This window comes from Gekko japonicus, unplaced genomic scaffold (genome assembly GCF_001447785.1).
Source record: "Gekko japonicus isolate JY-2015 unplaced genomic scaffold, Gekko_japonicus_V1.1 scaffold277, whole genome shotgun sequence".
Taxonomy (NCBI): domain Eukaryota; kingdom Metazoa; phylum Chordata; class Lepidosauria; order Squamata; family Gekkonidae; genus Gekko; species Gekko japonicus.
In genome coordinates this window covers 222,064-239,783 of record NW_015168055.1, presented here as the reverse complement: position 1 = coordinate 239,783, position 17,720 = coordinate 222,064, and the positions used below count along the sequence as shown (strand labels likewise).

General features: G+C 42.3%; 1 protein-coding gene across 14 annotated transcripts in view; it reads right to left on the bottom strand.

Annotated features, from left to right (window-relative positions):
* Positions 1 to 538: 538 nt before the first annotated feature.
* Positions 539 to 17,720, bottom strand: part of EXOC7 (exocyst complex component 7) — a 68,270-nt gene continuing 51,088 nt past the window's right edge. For 8 of the 14 annotated variants that reach the window (XM_015414445.1, XM_015414449.1, XM_015414451.1 and 5 more), the window contains 8 exons: positions 17,458 to 17,496; positions 13,224 to 13,289; positions 11,147 to 11,267; positions 3,510 to 3,605; positions 2,164 to 2,227; positions 1,391 to 1,432; positions 1,152 to 1,285; positions 539 to 730 (listed from right to left, as the gene is read on the bottom strand). In XM_015414445.1, coding sequence (XP_015269931.1) covers positions 628 to 730; positions 1,152 to 1,285; positions 1,391 to 1,432; positions 2,164 to 2,227; positions 3,510 to 3,605; positions 11,147 to 11,267; positions 13,224 to 13,289; positions 17,458 to 17,496 — 665 coding nt within the window. In that variant the 3' untranslated portion in view covers positions 539 to 627. The remainder of the gene's footprint in view (positions 731 to 1,151; positions 1,286 to 1,390; positions 1,433 to 2,163; positions 2,228 to 3,509; positions 3,606 to 11,146; positions 11,268 to 13,223; positions 13,290 to 17,457; positions 17,497 to 17,720) is intronic. The other 6 variants (XM_015414447.1, XM_015414453.1, XM_015414448.1 and 3 more) reach the window with 1 other exon arrangement.

The following is a 17,720-nucleotide window of genomic DNA, read 5'->3' as shown; positions in this document are numbered from 1 at the left end:
TGCGATGCCCATTTATGTTGCTTTCCTACCAATATTTGTCCTTCGGAAACTTCTACTGTCTTACACATCCACTGACGGCAGCCAAAGCAGCTTCTCTTATCTCCCTATTCAGTAGGAGGAAGGTTGGGATAAACAAGATAATGATACTTCTCCATTCTCTTGTCTTTTTCCCTTTGTGGTCCTGAACAGCACCCCATTCATTGCAATATGGCACACAATTGAAGATGATAACTATGAGGGCTAATAAAATGAAAGGGAAGGCTTTCAGGGAACGAACTAGCTAGGAACAGTTCTTTAGATGCAGCATACAGCACACTGCTTGCCATAGATTAAAGGTTTGTGGGCACAACTTACAGAAAGATGTAAACCCTGTTATGAGAGGTGGTTCTTTCCATATCTTCACAAAATATTAGTATCTCAGCAACAGATGCATTCAACACACACACACACACACACACACACCAAACCTGGAAAGATTTCTGTTCTCGCCTATGATCTTTGAAAAAACTCAAACAAGCCATCAACCATATTGTTAGCCGTTTATAAATTTGATAAATACAAGAGTGACCTACACCACAGTGAGCTGGGAAGGAGAATTAGGAAAAAACTGACAGTTAAACAGGAAGATCACGCCGACGTGTCAAACAGTTTCTCAATCATCTCGCCCACCTGTTCAACTCGGTATTTGATGTATTTCTCGGGGTTCTTGGTGAAAGGCACATTGCCATACCTGCCAAGGTATAAAAAAACAAAAATCCTGTATGATAAAGTAGACAATTTTTGCTGAGGGGGTTTCCAATTGTACAGTTGTTCTCCCTTCTTTCCCAGGTGCCAGCACAACATGCAGGATAATAAACTCCATACCAATGATCTATGTTAAGTGCTCCAAGCACCTAGAAATCTACCACGTAGCCAGGTTAAACATAAAAATAAATCTGTTTATTATCAGTATTGGAAAATTATTGTGATGCAAGCTAATCCACAACCACAGAATGATCTGTGCATACACACACAAAAATTGCTCTTTGACCCATATGATGCCAGCTGTAACTGGATAAGCATATTATGCAGTGACAATTGCTTTGGAATATAGGAACACAGGCAGGCATCCCTTGCCAGCCCATCAGAATACTGTTTGTCTACATAATCACCTGTTGAGAAAGGCAGCGTAGATCTCTTGTACAATGTTTCTCTGTGCCTGGCGGATTTTGTCCCTCTGCTCTGTGTCAGGAATGGCCCACGCCTTCTGGATTTTACACAATTCCTCCAGGCCATCGTTGAAACCCTTTCCCATGGAAAAAAAAATATGATGAGCTTACAATACCAATCAATGGGCATAAGGCCCAGAGTGAGAAAACATTTGCCTGAAGTCTGATAGACAGTCAGTTACCTTAAAGCGTTCCTTGATCACCTGCCTCTCCTTGTCTTTAAGCTGTGTGGGATGAAGAAAAAGAAGAGCTCTTCTGGTTATTTCCTCCCCCACTGAGACTGACTGTCAAGCTAGTGGTTAAAGCTGCTTCCTTAGGGGATACTTGAAGAGCCCCACACATTCCCAGAAAGCCTCCTTCAAAACCTGCAGGCATGAACTTGGACAGCAATCAGAGTGGCCATCCTTCTACTCTATCACAAAGGCACGTCCACACAGTAAACCCTGATTTAGCCCCACAGTAGACAAACAGGGATGCAGGAACATTCCTGGAAATGGCAGGTAAAATTTCCCCTGTGACACTGCCATGTTCAAAAGCTGAGTAGACAGCGGCACAGACAGACAGCTTTGTGGATCAGAAGGAATCATTATAGGCTGAACTGAAAGATTTTATCCATATATATTCTGAGGTCCAGATGTACTTTATACAACCATTTAAACTTCATTAGAAAGGTCAAGTAAGGAATACTTCCTCTTAAATTAGTATTGTACAGAATATTTTTGACAGAGCTCCAGATCCAGGAAGGTGTTGCCAGTAGCACTCTGCTTTTCTCAGAGTCACTTTTTCACTTACTTATAAAAACTAAATTCCTATTTAATAACATTTTAACCAGTTTTTTTTAAAATTAAAACAAAATAGCAGGATAGAAATATTTCAATATATAAATAAAATCTTTATAGGCATGGCGGGTAAGTGTACTTTCCAGTTCTTGAAACAGATCCAAGGATTCTCTCACCTTGACTCCAGGTTGGAAGACAGGCAAGTTTCTCTCTGAGATGTAATCTGTTACTTTCAACCAGCTAAAACAGACAAGAAGAAAAAGGAAGGAAAGCATTGTAGATCTCTATGCAATAAAGAGTAAAATATATTACACACGTGAACATTCTACAGTGTATGTGCTAATATCAGGCCACACAATCCAAAATGCCAGAGACCGCTCTCTCAGCGTGTTACAGATACCATGCTTTTAAGCTGGGCTTTTTTGGTAGAAAAAGCCCAGCAGGAACTCATTAGCATAATTGGCCACACCCAACAGCAGAAACTCATTAGCATATTAGGCCACACCCCTGACAGCACAGGTCATTAGCATATGAGGCCACACTCCTGTGTTACCAGAAGTGTGGTCATCCAGCCACACCCACCTTTTGCTTCTTATTCTGTTTACCTTGTTTGTTGTCAAAACCCAGGGCCTTTTTTGTAGCAGGAACTCCTTTGCATGTTAGGCCACACACCCCTAATGTAGCCAATCCTAATGAGTTTCTGCTGTTGGGTGTGGCCTATTATGCTAATGAGTTCCTGCTGGGCGTGGCCAACTCAGGAGCCAGCTGGAACTCCGTTCCTGTGCGTTCCTGCCCAAAAATAGCCCTGCTTTTAAGCACATTACATTGCTTATTAAACCACCATTTGGCAGACCTGAAACATGTGTTTAAACCCCCCCCCCCCAACAAAGACAGTACTTAGTTTGTGGCACCTCCGTTCCTTGAAAATACCTGCAACTTGGGACAGGAATGCTCTTACATGTTGACGTCCGTCTGCATCTCAGAACATGTAAGCCAAGCAGTTGGTGCTAATGAATAACTGTTTTATTCAAAGTGGAGAACACCATTCAATTCAGCTCCTCAGTACCCAAAAACCTACTTCACATGCTACCTACAGAAACTCTTGGCTACTTACTCCAGACAGAGATCAATATGCCATTGCACATATACATATCAAACAGTTGTTTAATTAAACATGGAGAAAATTGCTTCCACTAATTTTCAGTGTGGTTTCTGTCACCAGGAGCCTCCACCTTCTGCCGAACGCCCTGATGCGATAATGACAATGGCAATATGTCCCACTGAATGTGCCCCTGATAAGACAACGTAAGGTTAAAGAATGGAATTAGCTGCCTAATCCAAATCATAAGGGCCTGGCTCTCACTCACTTTGCTGAAATAACAACATTCCCAAGCAGGATGTTGCCGTCTCCTGTTTTATGATAGCAGTCTGCCATAAGTCCTCTTCAGTTAGGTCCTGGAATTTAATCACAGCACTAAAGTCTGAGAACTGGAGGAAACTGATCAGATGGATTTTTTCTGACCTGCGCTGATATGTCAGGATCTGTTGCTCGATGTGTTCCCTGTAAGATCTTTCAGCTGTTTTCTGAGTCACAGCCACCAGCTGGATTAGTTCAGACCTAAGAGGAGGAAAACGAGGAATGCTGAATGGTGAATGGACAACAGGTCCACAAGGTAGAAGCTCCTTTGTGCCACAACCGCAGGATGAGGCTTCAAGTGCCACAGCCTGGTACTTCTGCAGCTTCAACTTCAAGTAAGAGTCATCAAATTTTGACTGGCCTTGTGCTTACCACTGCCATACATACAGGGGAGGATCATTGTCTTGAACATGACATCATGCTGAGCTTCAGAAGTACTCCGAGTCCCTTTGAGCCCCTGCACAACAGCAGGGTCATGCCCTCTCCTGTAACTTGCTCCAGTCTGGGGAGTGGAGGCTCACTCCTCTTGTGCCAAGCCTCAGAGACCCTCAGAGGGGCTTGGAAAGCAACAAAATGTCTTAATGATATATGTTTAACCACGGATGTCAGTCAAATCGTGTTTGAGATTTGGGAGGTCCCTTGCCTTTCTCCAGCCTCAGAGGAAGGACAGGGGAACTATATCAGAATTTAAAAAAACAAACATATTTGGCAATTTCTGCTCATTTGCAGACTTCTGGCTTGAAAGCCAATTAAACATAACTTCAGTATTGGGCTGGATAAGATTAACTTTCATTTAATGTCTATTACTGGTCAGGAACAATTTGACCTAGGTAACCCTCCTACTATTTGCTACAGAGTAAAGATGGGATCCAAGATGAGATAAGATGTAGACCAAGGCTGAATAGCTAAGGAAGCTTTACTTCACTGTAAATAAACATTTAAAAGGCAATCTCTGGTGGACTCATGCACAGGGCTACAGGGACTACATGTCATACTAGTATGAAGGAATCCAGGAAGTGGCAGTAGCAGAAACTTCATAGACATAAAAAAATCTTTACAGTGCTACAACCAATGTTCTGGTCATCACACCTCAAAAAAAGACACTCTAGCATTGGAAAGATGGTGGCTGGGAAGGAACTCTGAGCAAGAGCTCCAAGGTCTGGACTATTAACTACCCCTTCTTGTGTGAAATTGACATGAATTTGCCAGTTATAGGGTGCGTTCAGATGGGGCATTTATACCGGTATAAACTGTTGCGGTTCCAACTGGTGCAATCTGATCTGGAAGAAACGCATCACACCCACCTCCTGACTGCGCAGCACATCGTGATATGCCCGTTCACACTACTGATGTGCAGCAGCGGTTTAATTTTTTTTTAAACATTTTGCACATGTGCATAGGCAGCCATCCACAGAGTTGAGATTTTCGCGCAGGTGCAGAACCCCCCCTCCCGAAAAGCGTGCCCTGAGGCGAAGACGTCCCTTTAAATTTTTACTCTGAAACTGGCCTCCGTGAGGCCCCGGACTCATCTAAAGCCTTACACTAGGCCCTTTTTTTGTGCTGGGGCGAAGCTTCGCCCAAGCGCACATCGAGAAAGGATTTTAAAATGGCGGCCGAAAAGCGGAAGCCTCGGGCTTCTGTACGGAAGTGGCTAGACACTGGCAGAGAGCAATCAGAAGGGGATAATGCAGTTGGAACCAGTGCACTCAGGATACCACCACTTGGGGACCTAGTAGCAGAATACAACGGTTAAAGGCTGTTTGCAACGGTTAGGGATGGAAGGCAGATATTCGCCGTGTGATCGCCTGTGAGTACACCGATTCCAACCGGCATCTATACCGGCATAAATGCCCCGTCTGAATGCACCCATAGACAGACTGGCTTACTCTTCAATAGTGTCAGCTGCTGCTGATGTTTCCTTTGGAGGATTGAGGGAACGGACTGGTAACTTTGACTGCTGAGCGTCTCCTGAGCGGCCTGGACAGCGTCTGTGAAGCCATGGGTTTTCCCGGTTCTCTCCGCAGACACCAGCAGCATGTGACTGAGTTGCTGCCTGGTAGGATCGTCACTGCCTCACAGGTCCCACAAGTGTTTTTATTCAATCTCTGGGCGCTTTCCGCTAGTTCACCTGTCCCTGAGAAGCTACCAATGAAGGGTTTTCCCCTGGGGAGACCCCTGGAAAGACTATCAGACGACCGGAGATGAAGGGGCTTGCCTGCATTGGGGAGATGCTGCCAACTGGCTCCGGGTGGTTCCTGGGTTTGGCATTTTACATCTGTGCCTTTGGAGCCCTGTGAACTGACCCGAGGTGACTCTGAGCCGACTCTGCCTCACAGCCCCAAAACTCGGGACCCCAGTTCAGTTTTGGAGGGGTGCCAAATGGTTGCGGTCTGTGAGAAGAAATGTGGGGAGCCGAGGACCAGCTGTGGTTTCCCTCCGACGCTGGTATTCCATCTTGCAGCCTGCTTGAGACTATGTCACCTGATGAGGTTTTCTGGAAGGATACAACTCTTTACTGTTCCAACAAGCCCATTCCTAATGAATGATGAGGATTACTCACAGTTTCAGAAGACCACGCCAATTGAGGGAACCAGTCTGACTGTTGTAAAATTGATACTATTAAGATTGTAATTTGGCCAGTATTTAGCTTTCCCCCCACCTTTTCATTTGATTGTTATTAATTATTATTATCTTCCTAATTAATTTTGATGAATGTAACCAATTATTGATTGATTGTTTTGTTTTAGTGCGGTTGGGTAGCAATTTTAGAGGAGGGGGAGGGAGGGGATTCCTGACGATTTATCCTAAGTTTATTAGTTCTCACTAAATTTCTTGTGCTTGGTTAATTTGATTAATAGGGACTGTTATTGCTCTTTATTGGTCTGTTGTTCAATTGAGTTGTTAATTAGGGATTTGTAACTGGGTATTTTGAGCAATTTATGGGGTATTTTATACGGACGGGTGGAATAAGAGAAAGGAGAGCGTATGAAACAGGTAGAGTGGGTTTTTAATGCGGTTGGCACAGCCCTCTTGCTGGTTGTTGGAGAATGTATTTTTGGGCTGACAACACTGAGGAAGGGAGGCCATTCAAGGGTCAGGGATACCAGTGATAATGTGGTGGGGGAGATAAAGCAGTGGGTGTGGGTGCTATTCCTATAATTGGAATGGAAGAAATCAGAGACACAGGAATGCATGGACTTCTTCACACCTATGGCCCATTCTAAGAAATGTTGGTTGTAGGGCTAAGAGAAACTACCCATCTCCAACACTGGTGTTTATTTAATGCCAGGTCTATCACTAATAAGACCTATGTATTCTGTGATTACCTCACTGAGTCACAGGTACCTGGCTTGTGTGACTGAGACCTAGGTGAGGGAGGGTGAAATTGTCACCCTGAACCAACTTACTCCACCTGGTTCTCAGTCTTTCACCAGTCTTGAACAAATGGGCAGGGGGGCATGGCATCGCTCATTCATGAATTTTGCTCCTTCAGGTTGCTCCCCACCCCAACAATCACCAACACTGAATGTGTTGGCCTAGGATGTGATGTCGAGGAGAGTTTGGCTATCTGGCTGGTGTACCAACTGCCTAACGGACCAGCAGATACCCTGTCCAAACTGTTAGATGCTGTATCAGGTTGGGCGCTGGAGTGTCCCAGGCTTCTGGTCCTGAGTGACTTCAACGTCCATGCCGGCGATGCAGTGTCTTCCCAGTCCAAGGACCAAGTGTCGTCCATGGAGGCACTGGGACACAGTTTATATTGACTCCCACACTTTCCGGTGCGGCGCAGCGACGGGCAGAGCGCAGCTTGCTCCGTGCCACCCGACCCTCCTACGGTCCTTTTCGAGTCTCCCGATCGTCGGGAGAACTTGGCCAGCCCTCCTGGAGAGAGGGCTGGAGCAGGGGGTGTCTTTTTTGGCTCCTCCCACAATCGGCAATGTGGGGGGGTGTCCAGGAACTGCCCTGAAGCAGGAGCATCTGATGGAGAAGAACATGGCCACCATGTTCGGATTAGCCGCAGCCATCCGGATTTTTAATCAAGCTGAGTTTGTAAAAGGGAAAATAATCAACAAGGCAACTCAGAAGAAGGAGGAAAGTGTGAGTTAAATTGATGTTGGAGTGTTAAGAAAAATCCCCAAAACAAAAGTGTCCAAACGTGAGAGTGATAGCGGCAGGGAGAAATAAGGGACTTAAGTTTGTGCTGTTATTCTTTTTGGGGAAGAAAAGGTCTAACCATTGGCGTTTTTTGCATTACATTGGACTTGTTCTATTGGCAAGGATTTATAAAGAGGACAAATTGGATAACATCCAGATAGAAATCGAAAAGACGGAGGAACGGAAGCAATCTATTTTGAAGGAGACCCCAGGTGATTTGCAAAAGGAGAGCTGTGCTGACTTTAGGGAAGAAAAGCCGGGGTGTATACAGGAGAAGGAATATTTATCAAGTGAAAGAGTTGGAAAGAGACTTAAAAAAAAATTAATATGTGTTAAATTAGGACTGCCAAAGCATAGTAAACGACGGCCGAAGATTGAAAGTGAAGGAGATAGAAGGATTAAAAGAAAGAAACGACGGGCCTGGAAATTTAAAAGGAGCAATAAAAGATGGAAAAGAGAGCGGCTGAAAAATAGAGAGGAGAGGCTTGGAAATCAAGGAATGCATAAAGAACGAAGATATGCAGACATGCTGAGGAGGAAAAGCAGAATGTGGAGGAGAAAAAATAAGCTATATAAAAGGACAGAATGATTGGTTTTCACCTAATACATGATTAGACGGAATAATGACCTGGAATGTATTTAAGTATTTATATTGTTTGTTTTATTTTCTGCTTTTATTGTAAATTAGTGGTGACTAGAAAAGCTTCATTACATATAAATTTAAGTGAAAGTATGAAGGAAAGGATAGGGATGTGGAATTGTTTAAAAGAATGTATTTTTGAATTTATTAGAATAACATGATTGAACATTAATTTAGACAATGATTTAATGTGATTTTGGGAAATAATTTGTTAAGTTAAAAATGATATAAAGATTATTATTGAATTAGTAGCAAAATTAAAATATTTTTAAAAAGGGTTAGGATACAATGGGGGAGAAAAATGAATTGACAATTAATGAGGTAAATTTTAATGTAATGAGAGAAGCTTGAATTAGGGGGTGGTATTTATTTAACTGTAATTATTTATTTGTGTATAGAAGTATCAGAAAGTTTTGTAGTAATGTAAGAAGGTTATAATTAATTTTGATAACAGTTTATTATGTATATGGTCGATGTAAACTAATCTGGGATTAAACAAAGACAGGTAAAGACTTGGTAGGTCAGAGCTGAAGGCTATCGGTGTAGGTATATAGAAAATTTATGTTCAAATACAAGAGAGCAAACTTAACAGCTAAAATTGAGATAAAGGTTCAGAGGTAGTGTTTAAATTAATTTAAAGGAGGTAAAGAATGATTGAAAAATTAAAAAAAAACAAATTAAAAAAGAGAAATAAAAGAAAATGTATTTTAAAAACTTAATATTAAACCCTGTTCTCATACTGGGAATAAAGAACTAACAGACTAATAAAGGATGGAGAAGAGCTAGTACTGTGTAAGGCGAAGTTAAGGAGAAATACAGTAAGAGACTATGTATGTTTTATATTGCTAATATGAACTGGCAGCTTAGTTAAGGTAATATATAAATCCTAAAGGAAATTAAAATATAAGCTTTTACTCAACACAGATTTGATATTATGGCTGAGAATAAGAACAGGATATTTATGTATGTATTTAGTATGACTGATTGGCTGTACTGTGTTGCTGGAAAGGAAAAGTGATTTTATAGGATTTGTATGTAGTCTTGTTGATTTGATGTATATGTATGATACAGGCTTATACCATAAACCCAAATAAATATATTGTTTAAAAAAACAAGGGCCAGGGCCTTTCCCACCCTGGCCCCTGCCTGGTGGAACATGCTCCCCACTGAGATCAGGGCCCTGTGGGATCTTCTTCAGTTCCACAGGGCCTGTAGGATGGAGCTGCTCTGCCAGGCCTTTGGCTGAGGAGGCAGGCATCTAGGCATGGCCTCCCTGAGGTTGTTGTCACCCATTTACTAACAGCTGGCTATCACTCATGTGTTATCTGAGCGCCAAGGAATCCCCCACAACCAGCCAATTCCATTCTTGGGCTGTAACCGCCATTTTAATGCATATGATTGTGTTTAAATGTTAACTTTATTGTACTACTGGATGTTGTTACCCACCCTGAGCCCGCTTGTGGGGAGGGTGGGCTATAAATACAACAAATAAATAAATAAATAAAATATAGTTGAGAGTCCAGTGTTCCCTCTAAGCTGAGTTAGTGTGAGCTAGCTCACAGTTCTTTAGCCTCCGGCTCACACATTTTTGTCTTAGCTCAGGAAGAAGGGCTCCAGAGCAAACTGATTTATGCGGTAGCCAAATCGCTCGCTCACAACTTTAATGCCAGTAGCTCACAAAGTAGAATTTTTGCTCACAAGACTCCACAGCTTAGAGGGAGCATTGGTTGAGACAGCAGGGGACATATAATCTGGTGGTCATTGTAAGAACAGCAGTAAAGAGAATTACAGAAGCTGATGGGCAGAAAGTCAATAGGGTAGAAGCAACCAACCCTCCAAGGAGTCTTCCTCCAACCTTAAGAGCTCTTAAGATGGAGTAAGGCTCTAAGCTGGGGTAGAATCCACTCCAGTGATGGTAGACAGCCATTATTGAGGAGCTTGCAGTAGTAGGTACCATGTCCTTTGAGTGTGACTATATAAAGCCAGTTTTGTGTAGTGGTTAGTAGTGCAGATTCTTATCTGGGAGAACCGGGTTTGATTTCCCACTCCTCCACATGCAGCTGCTGGTGTGACCTTGGATCAGTTACAAGTCCTTTCAGAGCTGTTCTCTCATGGGCAGTTCTTGAAAGAGCTCTCTCAGCCCCACCAACTTCACAGGGTGTATGTTGTGCGGAGGGGAAGGGAAAGGAGATTGTAAGCCGCTCTGAGTCTCCTTTGGGTAGTGAAGGGCAGGGTATAAATCCAATCTCTTCTTCTAAAGTTTTTAGTATGTGGCTCTGAGAGTTAGAAAGTTTAGAAACTTTAGCATAACTGATTGCTAGACTGGAGGTTAGGAAGAGTCTATCTCAACCCTCTTTCAAAGACAGATTGGTTGGAATTTTCCACCTTCCCTGGAATGGGTGCATTAATCCTGTTCCACTTTTGGGGTTGTCTGGCCAAGTGTTAGTCCTACATCATGCCCTGATGGATAGCATGAGGGGTTAAAACAGTCTGTCACTTACAACACATGGCAACCTGTACTTTATCATCCTATGGCCTAATCCAGTAAAAATGTGTACCACCATGAAATTTTCCCTGAGCCCGAATGACCAGCCTCCATAGTCACAAGCCAAGCAGCAGAAAATTATTCCCTGGATTTACTGAGAAGTGCTTTTCAGAACAATAGCCTCAATGCCAAGAAGATGAAAGAGACTGATTCAATCAGAGCCCTCTTGGCTGCTTTTATTTTTCCATTCCCTTTTGAAAAGAAATGTTTACAGTAGGAATGACAGACTTCAAAGGGTCCTTTCTGAAAGAGGAGCAAAGCACAAGGGGAGAAGATAGCTGGAATATAAACACATTCTGCAGAGAAGTTGTTAAAAGAAGATTGAGTACAAATTAGCATTACACTGGCAGACGTTCCATTCCTCCAGCATACCATGAACATGCGCAACATGCACAGACTTACTTTTCGAGGGACTTGAGAATGTAATTGTAGTTGTTGTGCAGGAAGATGGCACTTAAAGCTGGGTCCTCGTAAACCTTGGATTTACTGAGAAGATTCAGTTGCAAGTTGCCCAGAACTTTGCCTTAATAGAAGAAATATAAAAGTTGGATCACTATAAAAATTCCCAACGTATTAAGGCTACATATTGTTTACCTATGCTGGCATGACCAAAGGGGTGCAAAAGCACATTTTATGTGCCCTTCAAGTAATCAGCGGATTAAAAAGATTTTAAATGTCTCCTCACTGGCCGATTACATTTAAATCATGTATATACTGAACACAAATGCAAAAAGGTCAGACTAACACATTTAGTGTAGAATAATTTTCATAGGTCTACTTCTCAAAATCCACAAAAGCTTCTTCTACAATACATGTGTTCGTTTTTAAAGTTGCCATGGGACTGTTTTTTAAAAATATTTTTATTAAATTTTATATTAACAATAACATTACAATAACTAATATTAACAAATCATAAATATTGGCTGCACTTTTCGCAATTCCATAGGGCAACATTAACATTTGGCCTCCAACAATCTAATACAAAGCTATATCTTTATACTTGTTAGGCAATTTTGTCAAGCTATTTGACTGTGCAGAAGTATATTCAAAGTAAGAAAACCACTTTTCAAGAAACTTGTTCTTTTTCTTTGCACCTTCAGCTGCCATCATTTGTGTAGCTATTTTGTCAGCAATTATCACATCCCATATTTTTGCATACCAGTTGTATAAGTTCGGAACTCTCAATTTATTCTAGTTCAGTGCCGATAATGTCTTTGCCACATAAAGCATTAACAAGATTATTTCTATTTTTTGTTTAGTTAAGGTGGGCCAGTAATGTAACAATACTGATTCAGGAGTGTTAGGAATTACTTGCCCAGTTATTTTTCCTGTTTCTTTTAGTATTATTTCCCAAAACTGTAAAAATTTTGGGCAAGCCCATGGGACTGTTTTTGATGCACTAATATAGCACCTACTCTGGAATGTATCCTTTACAAAGTTTTAATGAAAATGTAATTCAGAGGATTCTGAAATACAGTTTCTCGATGGAAAGATAATTTATTGTTTAATCATGGCTGCGGTCACACGGAACATTAGCCACGCTAGAGAAACGGTAGTCAGGCGGAGTTTCCGGGTGCGATCTCACCGGCACATCTGGGAAGCGTAGCGCTTCCGTGGCTCAACCGAGGATTCCAGCCAAAACTGTGCTGCAAAAAACTAGTACCTCGGAGGTACTAGTTTCCAGAAACTGCGGGGCAAGGGCGGGCGTCTGATCACGTTTCCGGTGGCATCCGGCGCCCGCCCATGTCCCCTTGCAAACAAGGGGTTTTTTTCCCCAGTCTCCGTGGATGCGCACAAGCACCCAACGGAGCATGCGCATTTTTGGTGTACACAACAAAAAAACCCACCAGTTTGTCGCACCGCACGCTTTGTTGTTGCGCGCAGGATCATCCTGTGATCAGCACCTCTCCCTTCCCACTGAACCTCCACGGAACCTCCAGGGGAGGTCTGATCCCTTAGCCGCGTGTTAGTTTGCCCCGGGGTAAACAGCCACGCTTCCCCCCCGCAGTTTCCTGCCCGTGTGACCGGAGCCCAACTAAAGCTACAAGCTTACAAACACTTTCCTCATAGAATGAATCTCTTAATAGGCTAGTAAGCCTCTTAGTAGACCTGCTTAGCTACCATATATTGTTAGGTCATCTTTAGCATCTTCTTGTTACAGGGAGTTAATTCACATTTCCTGAGATAAATTACTGGAGTTCACATGTAAATATTCCAAAAAGCATTGTTTAACTGTTTAATGTTTAACTTCTCCTGTACAGTGGAGTATAAAACTACTAGATACCTTTGTATGACTGCATTTACCCAATTCTGCTTTTAAGGCAAACCTTAAAACCTAACCTGTTTTGCAACTGGAATTTACCTTCCCCTTGTCCAGGAAATCACCACATCTACAACTGGGTCCCATTTCAGATAATCACCAGATAGAATAAACAAATATAGAATGGATGTAGCAAGCAACAGTAGGAAATCTACTCACAGATGTAGGTGCTGAGCAGTCGTCTGCTGAATTCAGAACTGTAGCTACTGGCTGAAGAGCTGGTCTCTGAAAAGGAAATGACCGTGGAATATATTTATAGTTCAAGTTAGCCTTTATTGGCATACATTGTCGATACAGAACATACAATTTAAGAGCAAAATAAAAACACGACCCACAGGTACATCTATTTAAAATATGTCTCTAGAATCCTTTGGTGCAGCTTTAAAGCAGAGTGGAGAAACTCGGCCACCTTCTCGGTGATGTCAGAGGAGAAGTCATTCAGAAGTCTGTGTATCTTGAGCGCATCAGAGCAGTTACTGCTTAAAGTAGAATGTAAATATATATACCTTAGATCCACATACAGGTGACAATGCAAAAGAACATGAGGAATTGACTTAACACATTTTCATTTGCAAGGGCAATGTCTGGCTGAATGTGATATCTTGTTAAATCTGCCATGTAAAATGGCTGAAGGCATAGCATTATATCTGGCAAGAGTAAACACTCTACGTTGTTGTGGAACCTGCAGGAAAGATAAATATGAGGCTGTCTTCCCTGTGATAAGAGGTATTTCGAAACTCAAAGGGAAGCAGATTTTATTGGCTAAACTTAACCTCTGGCGCTCAATGTCTAAAATCCTCTTGTTTGTCTGTTGAAATGCAGCAGCAGAGAGCAACATAGACAATGATTCTATGGATAGACCCAGTACTTTGATTTTTTCCTCAATGTGTGCTGACCAATTTGACACATTGAACTCAAAGAGCATGTGGTATATGAAGCTTCCAGATTCAAAGTTATAGTGTAGGCATAGCCAGTATTTAAGTGTCATAAGCCATGCACAAGTTTCCATTAAAGACAGACCTGTTTCTAGATATATAACTGCATTTGAAATACATTTGGGCAAGTCCAGAATTTTCCTCAGGAATTTAGATTGGACACACAAATCAGAATAACATACAGTAATTGTGAGATCACTTTGGACTAAAAAATTTTTATTGCAGCCGGCACAAACTGGTTGCCTCTGCAGTAAAAGAAACGTCCTATAGCCGATCCACTAGTGCTAGCTGCCTTTGCTGCATGTTTGCAGCGGATAGACCGGGATACGTTGTACTGAAAGTAAATTCCTAGATATTTGAAGTATTTAACTTGTTCTATCTCTTTGCCATTGATAGCCCATTTATATGATCTCCACATTTTAGAGAACACTAGGAGCTTATTACTGGTGAAAAAAGCAATACAGCGGGTCAACAGACATCTTAAACCAATTCTGCTGCAAGACAGCAGCACTGTATCATCGGCATAAAGAAGCAAAAGTGCATGTGTTGTACCAAGTTTTGGACTGTGACAGTCAGCACCAGAAAGCTGGGCAGCAAGGTCACGGAGGAAAGATGTTAAATAAAAAGGGAGCGAAAATGCAACCTTGTCTAATGCCCTTGTTTGCTGCAATCTTCTGTGTCAAGTTGCCTGCTAGTGAACATTTGATCTGACAAGTATTCCACACAGTGTGCCTAACAGCTAAATGAGATAAGGTAATGCAATGATCTAAAGTGGTCTTTCCTTTGCAAAAACCCAGCTGTTCAGGGTCAATTTTGGTCAAGCTTAATTTTAGGATGACGCAGGGGAAAAAATTAAATTAGATTGATGGAATATGGACATGAGACTTCTTTTGGTCATTAAGAATCTTAATACTTTCCCTGAACTACTTCAAAGGAATCAATTCCAAAGATGCTTCACTCTCATTTCATAGAAAGTGACCCATTAAATCAAGCCCTTTATCTCCAAGAACACCTCCGATCTGTTTCAGTACCAGATATCATGGCCTTCAAAAAACCCATAAAATAAAATAAATAAAACTCCAAAACAACCACCAACCAAACATTCTTTTTTTGTGTGAACGACAAATGTTTTTCGTTTAATTATAATACAACCAGCCATTTGACCTCAGTGACTGGCAGAAACTTTTTCTTAAGTTAGTAAGGAACTATTCAAAATTTCCATTGCACAGACACAAATGGTTAAACCAAATGCTATTTGGGTATTTGAGTGGCACCATAGTTGTGTATTTTCTGTAGGATTAAGACACAGAGACTTGTATGGCTACAAAGCTTGGTTTTTTGAAACTGTGCGTGTCTGATAAGAAGCCACCACTTGGCTCCACGTTATTAGACATGTTACGTGGGCTTCAATAAAGCAAAACCTGAGGCAAACATTGAACGGACTACTGTGGCTAGGGTTGCCAGGCCCCCACTGGCTGCCAGCAGGGGATGGGGGGTTAGGGTTGCTGTATCCGGGCTGGGAAACTCGTGGAGATTTGGGGATGGAGCCTGAGGAGGACAGAGACCTCAGTGGGGTACAGTGCCATCGAGTCAACCCTCCAAAGCATTCATTTTCTCCGGGGGAACTGATCTCTGTAGTCTGGAGACGAGCTGTAATTCTGGGGGATCACTAACTCTGGCTCTTAAGAAAAAGGAACATGTGAACAAGAACTGTGTTGAAAAGGAGAGAGAAAAAGATCAACCTATTTCAGTGCAGTGGTGGAATATCAGATCTGCAGGTTTTCCCAAGGTTTGTATTTTTGTTGTTGTTCAGTCGCACAGTCGAGTCCGACTCTTTGCGACCCCATGGACAAGATCACGCCAGGCCCTCCTGTCTTCCACCATCCTCTGAAGTTTGCTCAACTTCATGTTCGTTGCATCTATGACACTGTCTAACCATCTCATCCTTTGCCGTCCCTGTCTTCTTTGACCTTCAATCATTCCCAGCATCAGGGTCTTCTCCAGTGAGTGCTCCCTTCTCATTTGGTGGCCAAAGTATTTGAGCTTCAGTTTCATTATCTGGCCTTCCAGGGAACAGTCAGGGTTGATTTCTTTTAGGATTGACTGATTTGATCTTCTTGCAGTCCAAGGGACTCTCAAGAGTCTTCTCCAGCGCCATAGTTCAAAAGAATCTATTCTTCGGCGCTCGGCCTTCCTTATAGTCCAACTCTCGCAGCCATACATGACTACTGGGAATACCATTGCCTTGACCATGTGGACTTTTGTTGGCAGGGTGATGTCTCTACTTTATATCATGCTGTTTAGGTTCGCCATCGCTTTCCTCCCAAGGAGCAGGCGTCTTTTAATTTCATGGCTGCTGTCACAGTCTACGGTGATCTGGGATCCCAGGAGCGTGAAGTCTGTCACTACTTCCACGACTTCCCCTTCTGTTTGCCAAGGAGTGATGGGGCCAGATCTTTTTATCCTTTTAGCTGGCCTATAAAGCAGGTACTTTGATGTCGCCTACATGAACTTATTTTTGGACCCACCTATTTTCTAGGGAACCAAACAGAATGGAAGGTGGAGGAAGGATGCAAGGTTTAACTCCTTCACCTGCATACTCTGGATTTTGTTCAAAAGGCAGTACCACCACATACTGTTCCTCCTTCAGACTTGAACAGCTGAATATATGTATCCGCATGGATACGTATGGAATTCTCGTATCATGACTAGTTTATCCCCCAGTTCTAACTTTTAGGAGGCAGCTATTTAAGACGGTATCTGGGGTTCAAAACAAACTCAAGCGACAGACCACCCAGTATCCTATGTTGGCTAACACTCCACAGCATTGGCAGGAGAAAGTTCCCTTACAAGAGATCATTGTTATGGGGAAAACAATACGAATTTGAGTATACCCTTTAAAATGCCCCAATAGCCATGTCTTGCAGGCAAAAGCTCAGGTGTGAGCTCTCCCCCTGTGGTTCTAGATGTGTGTTTGGAGAACACACAACTGGAACCCCATGGTCAGAAAAGCAGCAGGAAGAAAAGAGTATTGAAAGAAGAAAAATAGCAAAGATGAGAAGGCTGGCCTAAAAATGGCAGCATCATAAACCTGCTCTTCTTTTTCAAAAAAACCCCACAGCTATCAGGGCACCATCACCCATGTCGGTGTCTACTATCTACTTTGTCCTAAGTGGTGAAATAATTCTGCTTTGATCAAGAACTACAATCTGTCTACCATCGTGATCAGTGTCATCCCGAAGACCCACAGAACTTCGTGCAGCTTTCAGGCTTCCCCCCAAATGAGCAATTACATTCAACTGAAAACAAAGGGTAACTAGAAACTGGTCTTCTGGGACAGCAGGTTATTTTCAACAGACAGGTTTTATTTAGTAAAAAGCAAACAGAATATATGCAACCTGATATAAAAGCAGTAAGCAGGTATTCATGTGGGTTGTACAAATATTACTGCTGCTTACCTCTGGGATCTAAAGGAATATTGTATGTGTCCCCAAGAACTATAAAGTTTAAGGTAGAGTGGAGAGAAAAGGGAAGGGAAGAAAAAAGAGAAAGAAATGCAAAGTGCAAAAAGACAGGTTAGAGACAACCACACCCCTTCAAGAACACCAACACAGAGAGCAGGACGGGCTCAGCAGGCAGGAGCTACTCCCTCCCTCTCAATCAAATTACTCCTCCGGTAATCAAATATTGAAGAAGCGTCTCTTTATATTAGGGAATCAAA